The sequence below is a fragment of the Muntiacus reevesi genome, chromosome 1, assembly GCF_963930625.1.
Source record: "Muntiacus reevesi chromosome 1, mMunRee1.1, whole genome shotgun sequence".
NCBI classification, from domain to species: domain Eukaryota; kingdom Metazoa; phylum Chordata; class Mammalia; order Artiodactyla; family Cervidae; genus Muntiacus; species Muntiacus reevesi.
In genome coordinates this window covers 32,645,807-32,664,394 of record NC_089249.1, presented here as the reverse complement: position 1 = coordinate 32,664,394, position 18,588 = coordinate 32,645,807, and the positions used below count along the sequence as shown (strand labels likewise).

The following is an 18,588-nucleotide window of genomic DNA, read 5'->3' as shown; positions in this document are numbered from 1 at the left end:
TAGGAGTAATTTGGCTTTCCTTGTAAGAACCCAGAGACTCAGAGAAATGCAGTGATTTGCTAATTCTGTGCAGTGTTAACTGCGGAATACTGTGATGGAAAGACCTTGGCCTTTGCATCACATAATCAGTTCAAATCCTGACCTAGCTCCACTTAGCTACCTTTTTGCCTTAGAAGTCAAGATTCTCACAATTAGTAGGTGCTTTTTCTTGTAGCAGGTGTTCATGTTCAACAGACTCTGTTAACATGTAAGAGCCTCCTGGAGTTGTGGCCATTCTGTTTACTGTATAATTGTCATTTCAGTCACTAGTAGCTGAATAACTTATATTTGGAGAACTTCCGAAACTACATTTTGTGGTTTTCAAATAAGAGTCTCATATAAACTCTCGGGTAAAACAATGAAAAATGACATTATTATTTATTTTTAAAACAGCAAATAAAAATTTGTTGGTATTAAGTTTCTATTCTAATATGTGACCCTTCTCCGGAATCATTGGTCTCATTTGTTGGGTAAACAGTTTTAGGTCATAATGTTCTGTTGATGTAGATTTCTCCTTAAGTTTTGTGTAACATGGATTACCTTTCTTCAGTCCTCTTGTCCCAGCTCCCCCGCTTAAAGTTTAAAACCAGTTTACATATACATATACGTGTGTGCACATGTATATAAATATATATTTGTGTCTATTTGCTCTTTGTTTTAATTATCACTTGGTTTTTTTAAATGAAATTTTTTAGTGCTTAAAGTGCTATATGTTTATTTATAGCACTTTTATGGGCCTAGCTTTTTAATGCAAATACTGTATGAGAGATTGGTAATAAAAATACATTTTTTATTCTGTATTCTAATAGAATATGTTGTCTTAAGGTCATTCAAACAATAATTATTTATAAACAGTGATTATTTGGTAATTTGAGAAGTATGAACCAAAACACACATACCTAAAAAGATCATGGATTTTAATATTTTGGTAATGCATTAGGATTCTTTTTTTTTTCCATCAAAATATGATTTATTCTTCACATGGTTGCATACTTAGTTTTATTCTCAAATCAGCAAAATTTTCTATTTTAGACAAGGATGTCAAAAGCTATTCTCAGGCAAAAGCTATTCTCAGATAAGATACCTTTTGCCTCTCCTTTTAAATAACTTCAGCATCTGTTGATAGAACCGTAACTTAATCATCAAAATAAAGGCCAAAAGCAAGTATTACTCAGTTACAGTGAAACCTCATCGTACTTATTTTTCAGAATAGAAAACAGTAGAAGGAGAAAAATACTGAATGTGTCAGACATGACACTTGTAGCATTTTTAGGTTGCAGAACTGGCTGGATGTGATCTACATGTAATCTTTAAGCTTCAGAGTAATAATATTAGGAGGTTTCTCTTTAAAAATTTAGGTAGGTTAAAGAACAGCGTTACAAATACTTCGTTACTCGTTTTTAATTCAATAGTAAAATCCAGTAGTGCTCTGAAGACAAGAGAAACTGACCAATTTCTGTATCTGGATTCAAGGGAGAATCAATAGGGAAACAGCAAATTCAGTTATAGCATTGTGCATCAGAGACAGATCTGTGAGGGCTGTGTCCCATAGACCTTATTTTGTTGCTTCAAGTACTGTTCGACCAGTAACAATTTTCTGCTTCCTACAAACATTGAGCATTACCCCTGAACTATTGTTCAGATTATCGAAAATCAAAATAGATGTGGTCAGCTGAATTATAATCATCTAAATGGAAAGATGAATATTAGTCTATCTGTTGGTTCTTTAACGCTATGTTCTTTCAAACAAAGCATCGAATATTTCTTGTAGTAGAACTGGAACTCATTTGCAGTCATGCCTAAACACTTCTGAGCTGCATCAGGACTCTTATTGAGAATAATAATTTGGCTCAAAGAAGAAGGAATTTGTTGGTGTCTGTATCTGAGAATACAAGTTCAAGCATGGGTGGATCCAGGGGCTCTAATAGTGTCTGTCATTAGGAGTGTCGCTGTCTATTTTATTGTATGTTAGCTTTTTTTTTCTGGCAAACTTTTCTGAAGAGTGACAGTTATAATTACTAGCAGTTGCAGACTTATCTAATCAATTTGCACAGTGTGCGTTTGTGTGTGTGTGTGGAGGGGGGGGGGGTGTGTTCCTCTTTTTCTGATGGCTTCACCTGAAGTCAGTAGTTTCAGTAGAAATCTTGGGATCAAATCCTTTTAGCCTGTGTTTGAGTAATATACCCTGAACCAATCACTCTGGCCTGCAGGTTGGAGTGCTCTGAGCAGGTCTGTGTCATCTCTTCACTCCTGAAGTTAGTGGTACAACTGGGATGGGGGTTAGGATGGAGATCAGCTCTGAAGGAACCACATGAACTAAAAGTTAGAGGGATGGAAGTTTTTCCAAAGGAAAATCAGGAATCTTATTAAAAACTTAAATAGATAAGAATATTCACTGTAGTATGAAAACATAGTACAACTGTTATTTTATCACAGATTGGTGAACAATAACTACAATACTAGTTTCCCTGTGTGCTTAAAGTGATTTTTGCGTCATCTGATAAGCTTTTAAAATACCTTGATGCTGCGGCTGCACCCCAAACCATTTAATTTCTTGGGTAATACCCAGGCCTTTCTTTTCTTTGTTTTTTTTTTTTAAGTTTCCAAAGATCGATTTTAGTACATAGGCCAGCTAATGTTTGTTAACATAAGATATAGAAATTAAGTCATAGAACCTGTTTATCTGCCCACTTACCTTTTTACCTTAGTCTCTTAAAGGGCAACTTTAACCTCAGTGACTTCAAAAGAATAATTGGAAGTTAAGTCAGTACTTCTTAAATTACACAGTGAATTGGAATCACCTGGAAATCTTGTTTAAAATGCAGAGTGCTAGGGCCTACCCCTAGAGTTTGTGATTCAGTAGATGCAGGGTAGAACTTCAGAAATTCCTTGGTGGTGCTGTATTGTAAGTCCTAGGACTTTACTTTGAGGGATGTTACATTATATTGTAATGTTGAAGATTTGCCAGTTTTAAGTTCTTTTTTTGTAGATTATTGTTAAGTCACTTTTCTACCTACTATTCTATGGACTGGATGTTAATTTAGTTCTTATTTCTAATGTAGTATGCTTATTCCTCCATTAGCATTTGCTGTACTAGGTTAGGTTCTGCAGATAAAAAGATAGTGTGGACACAGATACACACAGCTTCAAATTATTTTGTCATTATATCAAGATTGATTGGCATCATAAAATCCTAACATTTGTTCAGAGAATTTGTTAACACACAGAAATTAACTCATAGAACCTTTTTATCTGTCCATTTACCTTTTAGTCCTCTTTGCCCTTTAACTTCAGTGACTTCAGAGGTTCAAAATTAGAGTTACTCAGTGTAATTTAAATGCATCAGTAACTAATGTCTAATATGTGCCTTGAAATCATTTATAGTTGTGTAATCTTCTGTTGGTTGCAGACATTGTATAGTCAAAGTAGGCTGCCACTCAATCCCTTTTGGACTATAATTGCTGTATTAATTTTAGGTATTTCTTCCTACTTATATTTTAAATGTTTACCCTTTCTAGTGAGAGTTGACTTGCCATATTATTGTGAATCTTATGTAAAGTGAAAAGAAATCATGTTATAAGATAAAGGCACCCTAATTATTTTAGTTTACCTTTGAGTAAATATGAACTGTATGGTGCATAACACTTTCCTTTTTATGCTGTTCTGTTTTTAAACAGGCTAATAGCTCGTCAGCTTGCTAAAATCCATGCTATTCATGCACACAATGGCTGGATTCCCAAATCTAACCTGTGGCTAAAGATGGGAAAATATTTCTCTCTCATTCCCACAGGATTTGCAGATGAAGACATTAATAAAAGGTAGAATTACTTTTTTCATTTGAAATTATGTTTTACATTGTTCTGCTATATATATATATATATATATATAAAATTTCAAAGATAACTGTAAGGTGTGTAAAGTCTGATTTTGTTTATCTCTTTGCACTTAAGTAAAATAAGCATTAATTCATTTGACTCTCAGAAGGCACTACAGAAATCTGCTTGTCTTCCTCAGTTGGCTCAAAAGAAAAATCAGTCCCTATAAAAGTGGGGAAGTGGGGAGCCAAGAAACAAATATAGAACATTTATTTGGCAGTAAACATAATATAAAGGTTACTGTTATTGGGTATATTTTTCATAGTGTGACTTGACCATAGAGACCTTTTTAAAGCAATTCTTTCTGTTCAAAGGAAAGCTGCTTTGAATGGGCCTAGAGATCTACATTGGGGCAGTGTAGTCATATTGAAGTGTGAAAAGGTTTGGGTTGTCTTAGTTTATTGTGACTTTTAAAGTCTCATGTAATGAGATTGAAAGTTCTTTTACTGGAGTCTCAGATTTTATAGGACTTCAGGTTCAGAGTAACTAAGATATTTCATTTCCTACATAGAAAAATGTGTAAATTAGAAATTAGAATCTAAATTATATAAACAATTTTTTTCTTCCAGTTTTTTCGAGATATAATTGACAAACAGCACTGTGTTTTAAGACATACAGCATAATGATTTGATTTATATACATTTTGAAATTATTACTGCAATTAAGTTTAGTAAACATCTGTAATCTCATAATAAACAGAGACATAGAAAAAAACTTTTTTTCCTTGTGATGAGAACTCTTAGGTTTTACTCTCTTTAACAACTTGCGCATATAACATACAGCAGTGTTAGGGGGCCAGGCTGGCTCTCTGGTGGGCAGAACTGGGTCTGGGGTTGGTGGTTGTGGGGCTACAGATCCTGTCTAGTGTGGGCCTGCTGGTGGGCAGGGCCCAGGTCCTGGAGCTTCCTGGCCTAGAGCTGGTCTGCTGTTGGGTGGAGCCAGGGCCCAGGGTCTCTGGCTGCAGGGCCCTGGGGTTCCCCAGAGTGGGTGTCAGACCTCCAGTGGGCAGGGCTGGTTCAAGCACAGCTGGCTTTTGGGGTCCAAGGTGTCCTGGAAGCTGGTATCAGCTTGCTGGCGGGTGGGCCAGATCCCTGGATGGCTCCCACGGTGTCCTAAAACCTCATCGGCTAGAGTGGGGCTGCGTCCTGCCGGTGAGCTGGAGGGAGGGCTCCACAGCGCTGCCTGCCAGGCCCAGTGTCCTCCTGGTGGAATGAGCTTCCAGGATGGCTGCTGCGGTGCCCGTGAGCCCAGGGCAGCTTCATTTGCCTCTTGCCTCTCCGGGAGGCTCTTGAGGATCAGCTGGTGGGTGTGACCCAGGCTCCTTTCAGATTATGGCTTCTGCCCTGGATCCCAGAGTATGTGGGATATTGTATGTGACCTTTAAGAGTGGAGTCTCTGCTTGCCACAGCCCTCTGATTCTCCTGAAAGTGTGCCCTTAAAAAGCCAAATGTTCTAGGAGCCAGCCTTCCCAGTGTAGGACTCCTGGTTTAGGGAGCCAGATATGGGGCTTGTCTTCTCCCCATGTGGAGGACCTCTGCCATTGTAATTATCCTCCCATTTGTGGGTCGCCCACCCAAGGGGTGTGGGGTCTTCACTATACTGCCTCTCTGCCCCTTCTACTTGTCTTACTGTGGCTTCTCCATTCTACCTTTAAAAAATCTTTTGTGCTAGTCTTCTGGTCTTTCTCATCATTAGTACCTCTGTTGGTAGTTGTAATTTTGATGTACCCACTGGAGCAGGTGAGCTCAGTCTTCCTACTTACCATCTTGACTGCTCCTAAAAAAGAGAGGCACAGTCCTGCTGGGACCCTCTGAAATACTCTGTGACACATGCCTCTGAAACTACACCGAGCATGTTTTTACATAGTGTTATTAATACTAATACAGAAATTGCAAATCTCACTTTGTCTTTATATCTAAAATGTACACGAAGATTTCCACTTTTGTATTCAGGAAGTCTTTAAGAACGACAGAGGTAAGCAGGAGCTGTGGATTTTTTTTTTTTTCTTGTTTCGTTTTATATTTTATAATTCATTAGGAAAAAATAACTATTGTTTTACAGTTGATTATTTTGAAACATTAGTTTGACTCACTGTGTGTGCTTTGTTTGCACAGTTTGTCAAACTCTGAATGGACAGGGATGTTATACCCTGTAAACTGGGACAGACAGACATCTGCAAGTGTGGCCATGGTGCTGGATATTCAGAAAGTGATCACATCAAAACAAACAAAAAAATCCACCTGTGAAATAATGATTTTATTGAAAGATTTCAGGAAAAAAAATCACAAGATAATGACGATAATGACGATGGCAGTGGTGCAGTGTTGAGAGGCAGTATGATGTTGTATGAATTAAGAGTACAAGACTCCGGAGCCAGACTGCTGGGGATCAAGTCTCGGTTCTGCTGTGTAACCTTGCTGTGTTTCCTTTTCTGTAAAGGGGAAATAACAAGGGTAGGATGTTTACGTTTTAGGGGTTTTGTGAGGATTGAGTCAGTATATACACATATCTTAGAACGGTGTTTGTGCGTGTAAGTGCTAAATAAATGTTAGCTGCTATTTTAAAAATTATTATTCAGAGGTTACTTTAAATTCTTGAGGTTAGTGATAAATCTGGAGATGCCCTATGGTAGATAGCGAAAGATCCTTGCCCCAATAGGAAATACACAACTAAAATATTAAAAATAATTAATATTAAAAATATTTTTCATATTTCCTTTCATTCCTTTTTGTCTGTTCATGATTGTGATTATGTTAATAATCCTTTGAGTCCTATTATTTCCATTCAACTCGGTACTTTTAAAATAAATTCTTGAATAATTACACCATTTTAAAAAGCACATATACGGATCTCTATTGGAAGCTATGTGTAGAAGAGAATGCAGCAGTTGGGAGAACAGTGAATAGGCAGATTCATTAAAGTAAACCCTGATACAGACTGTGTATTGTATTGTAAAATGAAAGGGGTAATCTGAGAGACTGTATAGAGAAAGAATGAAGAGAACTTGTCCTGAAGTTTCAGGGAAGAAGAGAAGGAGGAGCAGCAATTTTGTAAAAATAGTAGCAGCACACTGTTTTTGTTCCGTTGTCTTTTTATTATTACAAATATGGCACAATAAATAGTGCAGAAACGAGTACAGGATAAAAGGCCATAGTCGCCACTCCTTCTAGCCAAACTAACTCCCACCCTTCCCGGTCTAACTACTGAGGCAGTTCTCTGCAAAGATGAATATTCTGTGATTTGGTTATCATATGATAGTATCGTAATCTTTATATGATTGATGATTATCATATAATAATGAATTGATTTGTCAGCAATAGATAATATCTGCATGCGTGCATGCACAGTTGCTTCAATCGGGTCTTTCTTTGCGACCCTTTAGACCGTAGCCCGCCAGGCTCCTCTGTTCATGGGATTCTCCAGGCAGGAATACTGGAGTGGGTTGCCATTTCTTCCTCCAGGAGATCTTCCCAAGTCTCCTGCAGCTCTTGCACTGCAGGTGGATTCTTTACTGCTGAGCCACCTGGAAGTCCAAATAATATCTGTTGACTTTCAAATGTGACTTTAACTAATTTATACTACATTCACCCTTCCAGGCTTGAGATAGATGTTTTAGTTCTTTAATAGGCTATCTTTGTGACTTTAAATACTTAAACACTTCTTTTTATTAAACTGTATGTCTTGGTTTCCCCATCTGTAAAATGGAGATAAATATAAAACATTGAGAAGAATAGTGTTAGTAAACATTAGCTGTTAGACATATATATTCTTCCCTCGTCCTGTTTTGTACTGATCCACGTTTTACTTTTATGCCCTGCATTTTAGGTGTCTTGTTCAGTTTCTTTTTATTCAATCTAAAGTTGTTTATAATGGATTTTCTTTATTCTAATCTTAGAATAATTGGCCTGTTTTAATTCAGAAGTCTTCATTTAAATGAAAAGAACTTATTAAAAATAGATTTTTGGGTATATATCGAAATACCAAATTACTATTGTCATACACCAGGAAGTAACAGTATTGTAGGTCATTTATATTTCAAAAACAAGCTAACTCAAAGAAAAAGAGATCAGATCTGTGGTTACTAAAGGTGGGGTGTGGGGAAGGGGGAATTGGATGAAAGTAGGCAAAAGCTTCAAACTTCCAGATATAAAATAAATAGGCACTAGGGATGAAATATACAACATGGTAAAGTAACATTGCTATGTTATATATGGAAGTTGTTATATTGATATAACAACTTTTGTTATATTGTTACATTGTTAAACATGAAAGTTGTTAAGAACATGAGTTCTCATTACAAGAGAAAAATATTTCTTTTTATTTTGTATCTGTATGAGATGGTAGATACTTAACTAACCTTATTGTGGTAATCATTTCATTATGTATGTAAGTCAAATTTTATTTTGTACACCTTGTATAATGCTGTGTGTGTCAATTATATCTTAAAACTGGAAGGAAAAAATTTGAGTTGTATATGACCAAAAAGAAAAAGAAAGGTTTTATTCCTTAGGGAAACTTAAAAGAACATGTTGTCGTTAATATAAACAAGATGTAACTCTTTTTTTTTTTTAAACTGAAAGGTTCTTAAGTGATATCCCAAGCTCTCAGATTCTTCAGGAAGAGATGACTTGGATGAAGAAGATTCTTTCCAACCTGGGCTCACCTGTTGTGCTTTGCCATAATGACCTGTTGTGTAAGAATATAATCTACAATGAGAAACAAGGTAGGTATCTGACTTTAGCAGTAAGTAAAGTTTTTTTCCTTTGTGTTTATAACAGTCTTTTGATCTTTGTATCAATCAATAAATTTAATTCAAATGTAAGGGTTAAAAACATGTATGAAGACTGAAGTGTTTTATTTTGGTTACAAAGTCATGGTAACTGTGCTATATTAGGAATATATATTTTCTGCATAGTTGTATAAAATATGTTTCTTAGAATTGGTTTATTAGAAATAGTTTTTGGTTTCTGTTAGAGTTTTAAGTGAAAAATGATGACATGACTGTTTATAAATTTAATTGTAAATATTTGGTAATTCATGGTTTGAAAATGCACCTGCTTGTAATGAGCGTTTTTGAAAAACCAACTGACATGGCACTGTTTTATAAATATAGAAATGTTCTGAGTGTTGGGGGTGGGGACAGCAGTATTAAAAACAAATGTGTCCAGGTTTCCTATTACCCGTTTATTTTACTGACTTGTTAGATATTTTGATGCTAAGAAAATAAGCCACAGATGGAGGAAATTTTGTTTGTAGTTGTTGAAATTTTATCTACTGAAGTAATAATCAAGACACTTTAGTAAATTGTCTTAACATTTTTTGAGGAGGACAGTGATACTTTTTGGTGAAATATTTTGGGGGATTGTTTTTATCTTACTGTATTAAAATTCTCTTATGTTTTCATATTTAAGAAACACATGATTGTATAATATTGGATAAAGTGGTTTGAGGTTTGGTTGCTAAAATGGTAGATGCCCTTCAATATACTACACTGAAATTTAAAAGACACAATTTTGGTAGAAAGATTAATGTTAATTCAAAAAGTTTGTTTGAAACTTTGAAGCTATTGCATTTTGTAGGAAACCAGTTTTGAAGATGAATATTACAGTTGGAAGATTATTTTGAATTACAAGTGTGCTTTTTGAAGATACTGAAGCCAAAGAATTCTGATTAAGTGGTCATACTATGTCAAATTACTATTTATGACCATTCTTATCAAATTATAAGTTGAGACTGTTCTAATGCAAAAGCTTGTAATATTTATAACTAACTTCAACTTGAAGAAAAACAAAGAACACTGTCAAGCATGGTAGACTGAAGCACATGTTTTCAAAAACATGCTTAAGTCCCTTTTATATTTGATATTTTAATCTGGATTAGAGAGTCTATTTAAAAAATTTTTTGAGTTAACATCTCTATTTTGAATGTCCTGAAGTCTGTGGAATAATTTTTTTAAAAGCTTCCAGTGTACCCTAAAACGTTAAGTACTTGACAGTGTCCTTTAATTTATTGTTATCTACTTATTACCTATAATTGTTACAGTATATTTGTACTACATTGTGTAATAGTAACCAAATCTCAATGCCATTTGTGAAACAAGAATATTAGTTATTCATTAAAGCGATGTATTATCTTTTATTTTAAGTTCAGTGCAAGATCTAATAACACATTATATTATATAATGGAATTTCAACTAAGGGCCTTCATCTTACATTTGAAGTGGACACTCAGCTTTATTTTTAACTGCAAGTTAATTAAGCGAATATGTTATTTCCTTTGGAATATAATTTTAACTTTTCACATTTTTATTTTATAAGTTTCTTTTGCATATTCATTTCACCAAACAAGCTTAATTTATATCTAAAATAAAAGGGACCAAAAAAATCAGATTACTATGTCTTAGGCATAAAACATGAATTTTTGCTTTTTTATTTAACTCATTGGCTATCTAAACTGCTGATTAGTGATATGAAAAGTTCTCCTATTTTCAAATAAAATATTTATGCTTCATCCGGGCTTTAAAAGTTCAAACTTCTTGTCATTTTTTGTTTTACCAGGAGTTACCTAAATCATACTTTTGTGACTAATTTTTCTTCCCTACATTGGAGAGTAAAACTCACAGTTTAACAAGTATATAGTTTTTAGTTTGCCATTCGTCATAGGAGTCTATTACATACCATTTGTTTCTTGTCTTTGTGGTTATGTTTGTGTGTTAGTTATGAAAATATTCTGTTATATTTTCTTACAATGTTTTTTTTTTCTTATCAATGGTTTTATACTGTTCATTAGGAAGGCTACTTTGGACTTTGCAAATTCAATTTCTATGTGATTAGTTGATACATAAGCATTAAGAAAACATGGTTGGAATGTTGTTCAGGTAAAATCTGAAACTCATGGAAATGTGGCAAGAAGCTTGTTTTTATGTTTTATTATCTTATTCTGCTATTATCTTACTTGTTTTGAATTATGAGCTAATGGTTTTGAAGTAATGTGCTTATGACATGTTATCTTTAGTTATAAGGAGAAGTAACTTGCCTCATACTTTTAAAAAAGGTAAATTATATAAATTTAGTCAATTTAATAAGCAAAGAATGTATGTATTTGAGCTGTAGCATAGCAGTAGTAGTTTTAATTGTACTGTCAGGAGGCTCACTGAAATTAGAAACATAGACTGCAGAGTTCTTTAACTTATTGCCTTGTAGCATCTGAAATCCCAAGTTTTAAGTCTTTCAGAATTCAAATGGTTTCTACATAGAATAAATGATTAAGCTACATATTATGTTCACAAATGTGTTTGATTTGTTATCACTTAAGTCGTTCATGTGATTTGAGCTCAGGGCTTCACCATTTTGTACCCACCTATTGATACATAATAAAGGAATAAAACATAGTGTATTTCAGGAAACCCTTAATTTCTTGAAAGTACAAATTTTAAACTTCATGAATGTATATTGGATCATCTTGGTCTCTGCATGTACTTTTCAGCTATAATAACTTAGATTTTTATATAGTATAACTAGATTAAAAATCTCTTAAGTAACTCTTATCAGCAGATATATTACTCTTAAAAGAGTAATCAAACTCTTAAGTAACTTTAAAGAGAAGTCAAAAGGAATATAGATTTTGGAACCAAGCACTCTTGTGTGCAGATCCCTGCTCAATCACATATGGAAGTAGGTGGTATTAAGTCATTTTTATGTCTTCATTAAGTGTTTATATTTAATCCTTTACTGTCTGCACCAGAATCACCTAGGATACTTGGGGAAAATGTAGGTATCTGGGCTCCATCCAAGACTATCTGAACAAAAGTTTTTATGGATGGGCTTAAGACTTTAGGAAGTGCTGCTTATACTGTTGATAGTCTAGAAATTTTGTTTGCTCTGTTTGAGACTAGAGATAATAGCTACTCCAGATGGTTCCTGACAAGATTTTAGGTGAGGCATATAGCATATATTGCTCCAGACTAGGTACTTAACAGCTCTCAGTTGCAACTATTATGCTGTGATAGAGTTGGCAAACTGTAAGGAGCTTTCTGTAAGGAGCTATGTAGTACATACTTCAGACTTTTCACCCCATATTATAGTCTCTGTTTCCACTATTAAGCTCTGTGTTGTGGCACAAACACAGCCACATATTGTTAGCCACTGGGTTGAATTTGGCTTGAGAACACATTGTTTGCCAACCCCTGTATTATGTTCATAGGAGATGTATTATACAAAGTGTATTTGATTCTGAAAAAGTAAAAATGATAACTGTAAGCCAGGAGGATTTATGGCTTAGTAGTATGAGATGACAATTCAGGTTGTCTTTAAATGCAATTTGCAGATTTTATCTTAACTAATTCGAGTGATTAATTTAAAGTTAAAAATGTGTATATATATATATATATGTATGTGTGTTGTACTTATTCATACGCACACAAGCACAAACAGACTATGAGCACTCTCCAGTTTGTAGGCATTTTCACCTGTGAATGTTACAGGAACTGGTAGGCATCACAGAAGAAATCCTGCTTCTACCTGTTTTCATCATGTCAGTTGACAGGACTCAGGAATATGGGAGAAGAGTAAGCTTCCTTTCTGAAGTTGATGGTAGCTGTCAAGATTTTTGAAATGTTAGTCAGTGCCAGGAATTAGGTGCTTGGTAAGACAGCGTCCCATTCCTTGGCTTCAGTGAAATGACATCTTAAAAAGGTAAGAAAAGTATACTTAATGACATGATGATAGAATTTGTTATATAATGATAAAACCTAAAGCAGTGACTCTTGCTCCAGAACTGTATGATAAGACTTATCAGTCTTCTTTTAAATTAATCAGCAATTAAAAAGAATTTATACTAAGTGGAACAAATTTCAATATTGCTTATAAACTGACTTCAAATCTCGTATTTTAGTTTCGACTAATCCTTTAACTGCTGACAGAAGTAATCACTAAAGCTTTTCAGTTTGTCGTCTCATGTCTTGATCCTCTGTCAGAATGTTTACTGGTGGCTGTTTTGTTTCTTCTTTTCCCCAATTCATAAAGTGAGATTTGCTCAGTCGTGTCCGACTCTTTGCAACCCCATGGACTATAGCGTCCATGGGATTCAGGCAAGAATACTGGAGTGGTTAGCCTTTCCTTTATCCAGGGGCTCTTCCCAACCCAGGGATCAAACCCAGGTCTCCTGCATTGCAGGCAGATTCTTTACTAGCTGAGCCACCAGGGAAGCCCCCCATTCATAAAAACTTCATAAAAAGCTTAAGACCTAATATGTAACTTTAAATGGCTGTCATTGATTATTTTTTTCTGTCAGCAAATGCAGGAAGCTAATGTATAGCTATTTAAGGAAACAAAGCTTTTTTGGGCAATTACAGAGTAAGCTAGGTTTTTTTTTTCAGAGTTTTAAACAATATACTTAGAAAATGGGTGAGTCACCATTTGTAGTCATTTGATTGACTCTAAAACTTATTACTTTATTATTATTTCATGAAAAAGCATGATTGTGGTTATTTTATTGATTTTTAACAAGAGGTTTTTTTTGTTAGTTTTATTTTTAAATTAAAATTTGTTCACGTATATTTTCCAGGGTAGAATATTATGAAGTATAGCCTTAACCTTGTTTTACCTTGTAGTCTAAATCACTATTTAGCATAAAATAAAATATCCCTAAATCACATAATAAAAAACTTAAGTGGACTGTAAAAACTAGTTACTAGTTTAGAATTTTTTGTTTACTCATACATTCACTTCCACTGTATGTTCAACCATATACTTGAGTAAGAATGTCAGAAATGCCATGCTTTGTTCCTTAGTGTTTCATACTTATCTCTCCCGCTCCCATTTAAACATGTGTTATCACTGTGTCTGAGCATTCTCTGAAAAATCTCCGTTTATTAATATTTCACTAGCATTTGACTACTTCCTGTGTGCTAGGGTTTGCTCTGTGGATTGCATGAAGAAAGGTGGAAGGGACCTGCTGCCCCCACTACTGCCCCTCCAGGAAACGATGGAGGAGTCAGATAAGAAAACGGATGTTTACATTCAGAACCATGAGTGCTATGGTGAAGGTGTACATGTCCAGGATAAAGTTACTGGACTCCAGAGAAAGAAATGAAAGGAAACTTTCCCAGAATAGACTACTTCCTTTTTCTGCCTAAGAGAGAAAACATTTTGCCAACTTGAGTGTAATCGTGGTTACTTTTTCTCTCTTCTCTTCCTGCCTTATATAACACTATAGAGCAAGTAGGGTGAATTGGAAACATTTTCAGATTCTCATATTGATTATTTTGCTTTTAATCCTTTTTTCCGTAACAACAACAAGGAGTCCAAATGAATGCATCATGTGAATTATATAGCCTTCGTTAATTAACTTTTTTTGGTTTTAAAGTACTTTAAATATTGTCTAAACTGTACTGAGATTTGAACAATTTATTTAATTCAGTAAGAGTGGACTTCAGTTCCTGTGAAGATGAAGAAACATAGTAATAAAAGAAAAAGTAACTTTTGGAAAAACAAGTCATGCCATATGAGCTATTAGTTATTAATAGTGATGTGGATGTTTCTCTAAATAATTTATTTTTAGAGAAATTTTAGAATTCAGAAGTTAATTTGTAGAGGAAAAAAAGTTCAGGATACTTTTTTTTTTTCTTGTAGGAAAGCATTTTCCAGTAATTTGATTTTTCTGGCACCCAAAATAAGGAAAGCAGGCTTCTTTAATTCTACTTTGTTGCAGAAGATTAAATTTAAGGTTGAGTTCCACTTTGTTTGCAGTAGTTTGAAAAGAATAGTTAATGCAGATTAAAGAATTTTTTCCTTTTAAGCTTGTGTCTGTAAAATGTGAGTTTGCCAAATTCTCTTCATCTGCTACAGATTAGGTATGCCATTGTTGCTGCCATGTGGCGGCGCACCCGTGCTTCTTAAACGCACTGACTGGAGGTTTATCGCATCACTTGTTCACATGCACGGAGCCTGGTAACAGCCTCATCTGTATCTTGTTAGCTTCATTTTCTTATTTTTAAAGTTTCATTATTTATAAGCTCAACATAGCATTTAAAAATAAAGGCTAGTTTTAATGAATTAATGCTACTACAAAAAGTCATTGCTAAAATTTTCATACTGAAACAGATTTTAACTTTTGTTAAAATGATCTATGCTTTATTTAAATTGTATATACTCTATAAGCAGGCATGTTTCACCTGCTGTTTTATTTATATTTGCCAAATTCTAAATATGATTTTGAAAATTGAAATTGAAGCTTTTGTTTATGTGGCTAAAGTAAGCTTCAGGACTGGGCTGTGTATTTTTATTGGCATGTAACAGTTTGTATGAGCTCTACAAGAATTTGTATTTAAAGAGCTAAAACAATCAACAGCTGTAATTTGAAAAATTGTTTATTAAAATTGTTCGGTTGACTCAGTAAGACAACTTGGTAAATCCTCTGGAATCCTCATATTTTCAAGTCTGGGTGGGTAGATAGGTATTTCCCAAATCATTATGTTTAGTCTCTTTCATCCTAATCTTTTTAAACTATCATTTTTTTTCTCCTTAATGTTTATTGTAAAGAATAAAGGATAAAAGGTCACTTGTCTACCATCTGAAATGAAACCAAAAGAAATGTTTTGTTTTGGTTTATTTCCACCATCTTTTTCCCCCTATGTATTATGTTTCTTTTTTTTTCCCTTCTCTCTTCAGGCATATTTTTAGTAAGTTGGATCACTGTGTTTACTGTTTTGTATCTTTTGTCATATAACATTTGTAATTCTCCTGGCCATTAAATAATTTTTGAAAATGAAATTTTTATCATGGCTGCAAAGTATTTTGTCATAATGGTGGTCTTTACCCTGTCATTCCCAAGGGTACCTAGAAGAAAATTTTTAAATATATTCTGACTTTCCATTTTGCAACTTATTGGTGAAGTGATTTGGTTAAAGCTTGTTCTGTCCTCCCATTCTGCAGGTTAGTGAAGTGATTTGGTTAACTTTAAGACTTTCAGCGGGATAGTTTTTGTTTCTTCAAGAATATAAATTGGTTGAGTTGCAATGGTTTATGTAGTCACCAGCTCTTAGAAACCTTATTTTGTCAATATGCATATAGATTTTGGTAACTGGACTTTTATACTTTGATTATCTCACTTATTTTACTCTAGACTTGACTATTATGAAAGTTCTGGATTTTATATTAAATGCAATTATATTAATTTTTTTTGCTTTTGTGTCAAATTCTCCACTTGCTATTATACTTTTTTGGTCATATAATACTCCTTTTCTGAGTTGGAATATGGTCAATGTACAGTCCAAGATTAAACATACAAATTTATAGCAACACATGATAGTTAAAAGTCTCTTTCATCTGGGAAAACCCAGTGTATTTAAACCGGAAGTTTATTACCTCAGCTTGATGTTTTAAAAGATAGTGTAACTAGACACATGCTCTATATTTTCTCAATATCAGCAGCTTAGAAACTATTCTTGCAGCCATCTCTGTTCCTGTATCCGTTTTAACTGTTGAGCCTTTTGAGTTTGTGATCCCCTGGTGTAGACAGTGACCCATTTTGATTTTTTTCCCTTAATGTTTCTCTCTCCCTCCCTCCCTCTCATTTCCTCATCTGTCTTTTAAAAAATAGGACCTATATCTATGTTGAGCCAAATCTTCTAACTAATACTCAATATTCAAAAATGAAGTTTCCTAAGCAGGAGTTTGTCCCTTGGGCGAATGGAACAGGATAGTCTCAAGAATTATAATAAAATTTGCATATATATCTATATAAAGCACTAATTTAGTATAGGAATTGTTTTAGTTTATGTAAAAATTTCTCAAAAAGAAAAAACAGCTTACCTTTGTTCCTTTTAAATGATAAAAATGACCACCTTAATGCCTTTCAAGTAAGCTATTGGAAACCTTAATTATTTAGCATTTCAAGAATATTTAAGAGTTTGATAGCAACTATCTTAACTTAGGGAAGTTCTGTTAATCAGCAAGTGTTATAGATTAAGTGGAGGACTCACAGAATTCAAACCTTAGTAAGTCTATGTATTTTTTCCATCTGTAAACTCAGTGTTGGAATATATATTAATTTTTTGAGAAAATTGCATAAATTTTTGTTTTCAAAGGTAGTTTTCATTTCTAACTAAACTTGAATTTTTAAGTAACTGATGCCCCCATGTGGTTAAATACATATTTGCTTTTGTTTGAATGTGGAGAATGACTGTATTTTTTGACTTTTATTTAGTATAGTGGACATTGATGTCCGCAAAGAAGCTGTTGACCTATGTACGTAATTTGAATTTTGTAAAGCTCATTGCCATAAAATTCACAGCCTTACCCTGTATTGTCTCAGAAGTGCATGTAACCAAGCACGTACAATGAGACAAAATATTGGAAGCTATTTAATTATAAATAGCATAGGGATTTTCTTATCCTATATGTGATTTCTTATGTCTTTGTTTTTGTGTCTCACATAGGTGATGTACAGTTCATTGATTATGAGTATTCTGGATACAACTACCTGGCATATGATATTGGAAATCATTTCAATGAATTTGCAGGTAAAATCCAGCAGAGAACATGTTCGTCTAGTGGGGTAGCATATATAACTTTGAAAGGATGCTTTTAGAATTTTTTTTTTTTCTTTACAGAAGATCAACTTTGGGCAACAATTTTTATTTTCATGACCATTTTGATTTTTCTTTATTATTAGAGGAAAGAGATGATGACGTCTTCCTTAATTTCTTAAGGAAAATAAGAGAAAAATAATGATTGTGGCTTTTGTTAAAGAATTGACATAGTTGCTTCATAAATCTCATCTAATTTTTTCTACACACAATCCATGTTCTCAGTTTATAGTTGAGTAAAGTAATTCACCAAGGTCACAGTAAAATGCAGAGAAGTAAGATTTGAAACCAACTTTTTTTTTTTTATCGTTTAAAGGCCTTTGCTGTTTCCATTGTGTGTGAGTGAAAGTCACTCAGTCGTGTCCAACTCTTTGCAACTCTGTGGACTATACAGTCCATGGAATTCTCCAGGCCAGAATACTGGAGTGGGTAGCTCTTCCCTTCTCCAGGGGATCTTCCCAACCCAGGGATCAAACCCAGGTCTCCCACATTGCAGGCGGATTCTTTACCAGCTGAACCACCAGGGAAGCCCTAGTGGAGAATTACATGGTCAGAGGTGCCTGGAAGGTTACAGCCCATGGGGTTCTAAACAGTTGGACACAGCTGAGTGACTTTGACTTCCCATTGTATACCTGGGCTTTTCGAATGTCATCTAACTAAAAAGCTCAAGAATTTATTTATTTATCTATAGGAAGGGAGAGTAGTTGTGCGTAAAAAGAGTTATCACCATGAATATGCTTCACTGGTGAGGATACAAAAGAGGAAGCTTCAGTGATCTTAATATGATTTTGTGTAGAAAAAAATTGAAAAAGGTAGAATTTGGATATACAAATAGAAAGGAGGGCTCTGCAGGAAGAAGGAAGAAATCTTCAAGGTGAATATACCTATTCCTGTAGGATATAAAATCCATGAAGGAGAATAGAGTGTCATAAGACCAGAGAAGTAAGTTTGGATCAACTTAGGATCAACTTAAATGCTAGGCAAAATACTAGGAACTCGATTAGTATTTTTCAAACTGCACATCATGAGATCAGATGTGTAGGGGAATTAATTAAAGCAAAGAATGTAAAAGAAATAGGAAATATC

General features: G+C 34.2%; 1 protein-coding gene across 1 annotated transcript in view; it reads left to right on the top strand.

Annotated features, from left to right (window-relative positions):
* The window catches only part of ETNK1 (ethanolamine kinase 1), a 51,950-nt gene that overhangs the window by 19,826 nt on the left and 13,536 nt on the right, over nt 1-18,588 (top strand). Inside the window, exons 3-5 of the mRNA XM_065940415.1 lie at nt 3,717-3,857; nt 8,495-8,637; nt 17,353-17,436. Of these exons, the coding sequence (XP_065796487.1) occupies nt 3,717-3,857; nt 8,495-8,637; nt 17,353-17,436 (368 nt within the window). The remainder of the gene's footprint in view (nt 1-3,716; nt 3,858-8,494; nt 8,638-17,352; nt 17,437-18,588) is intronic.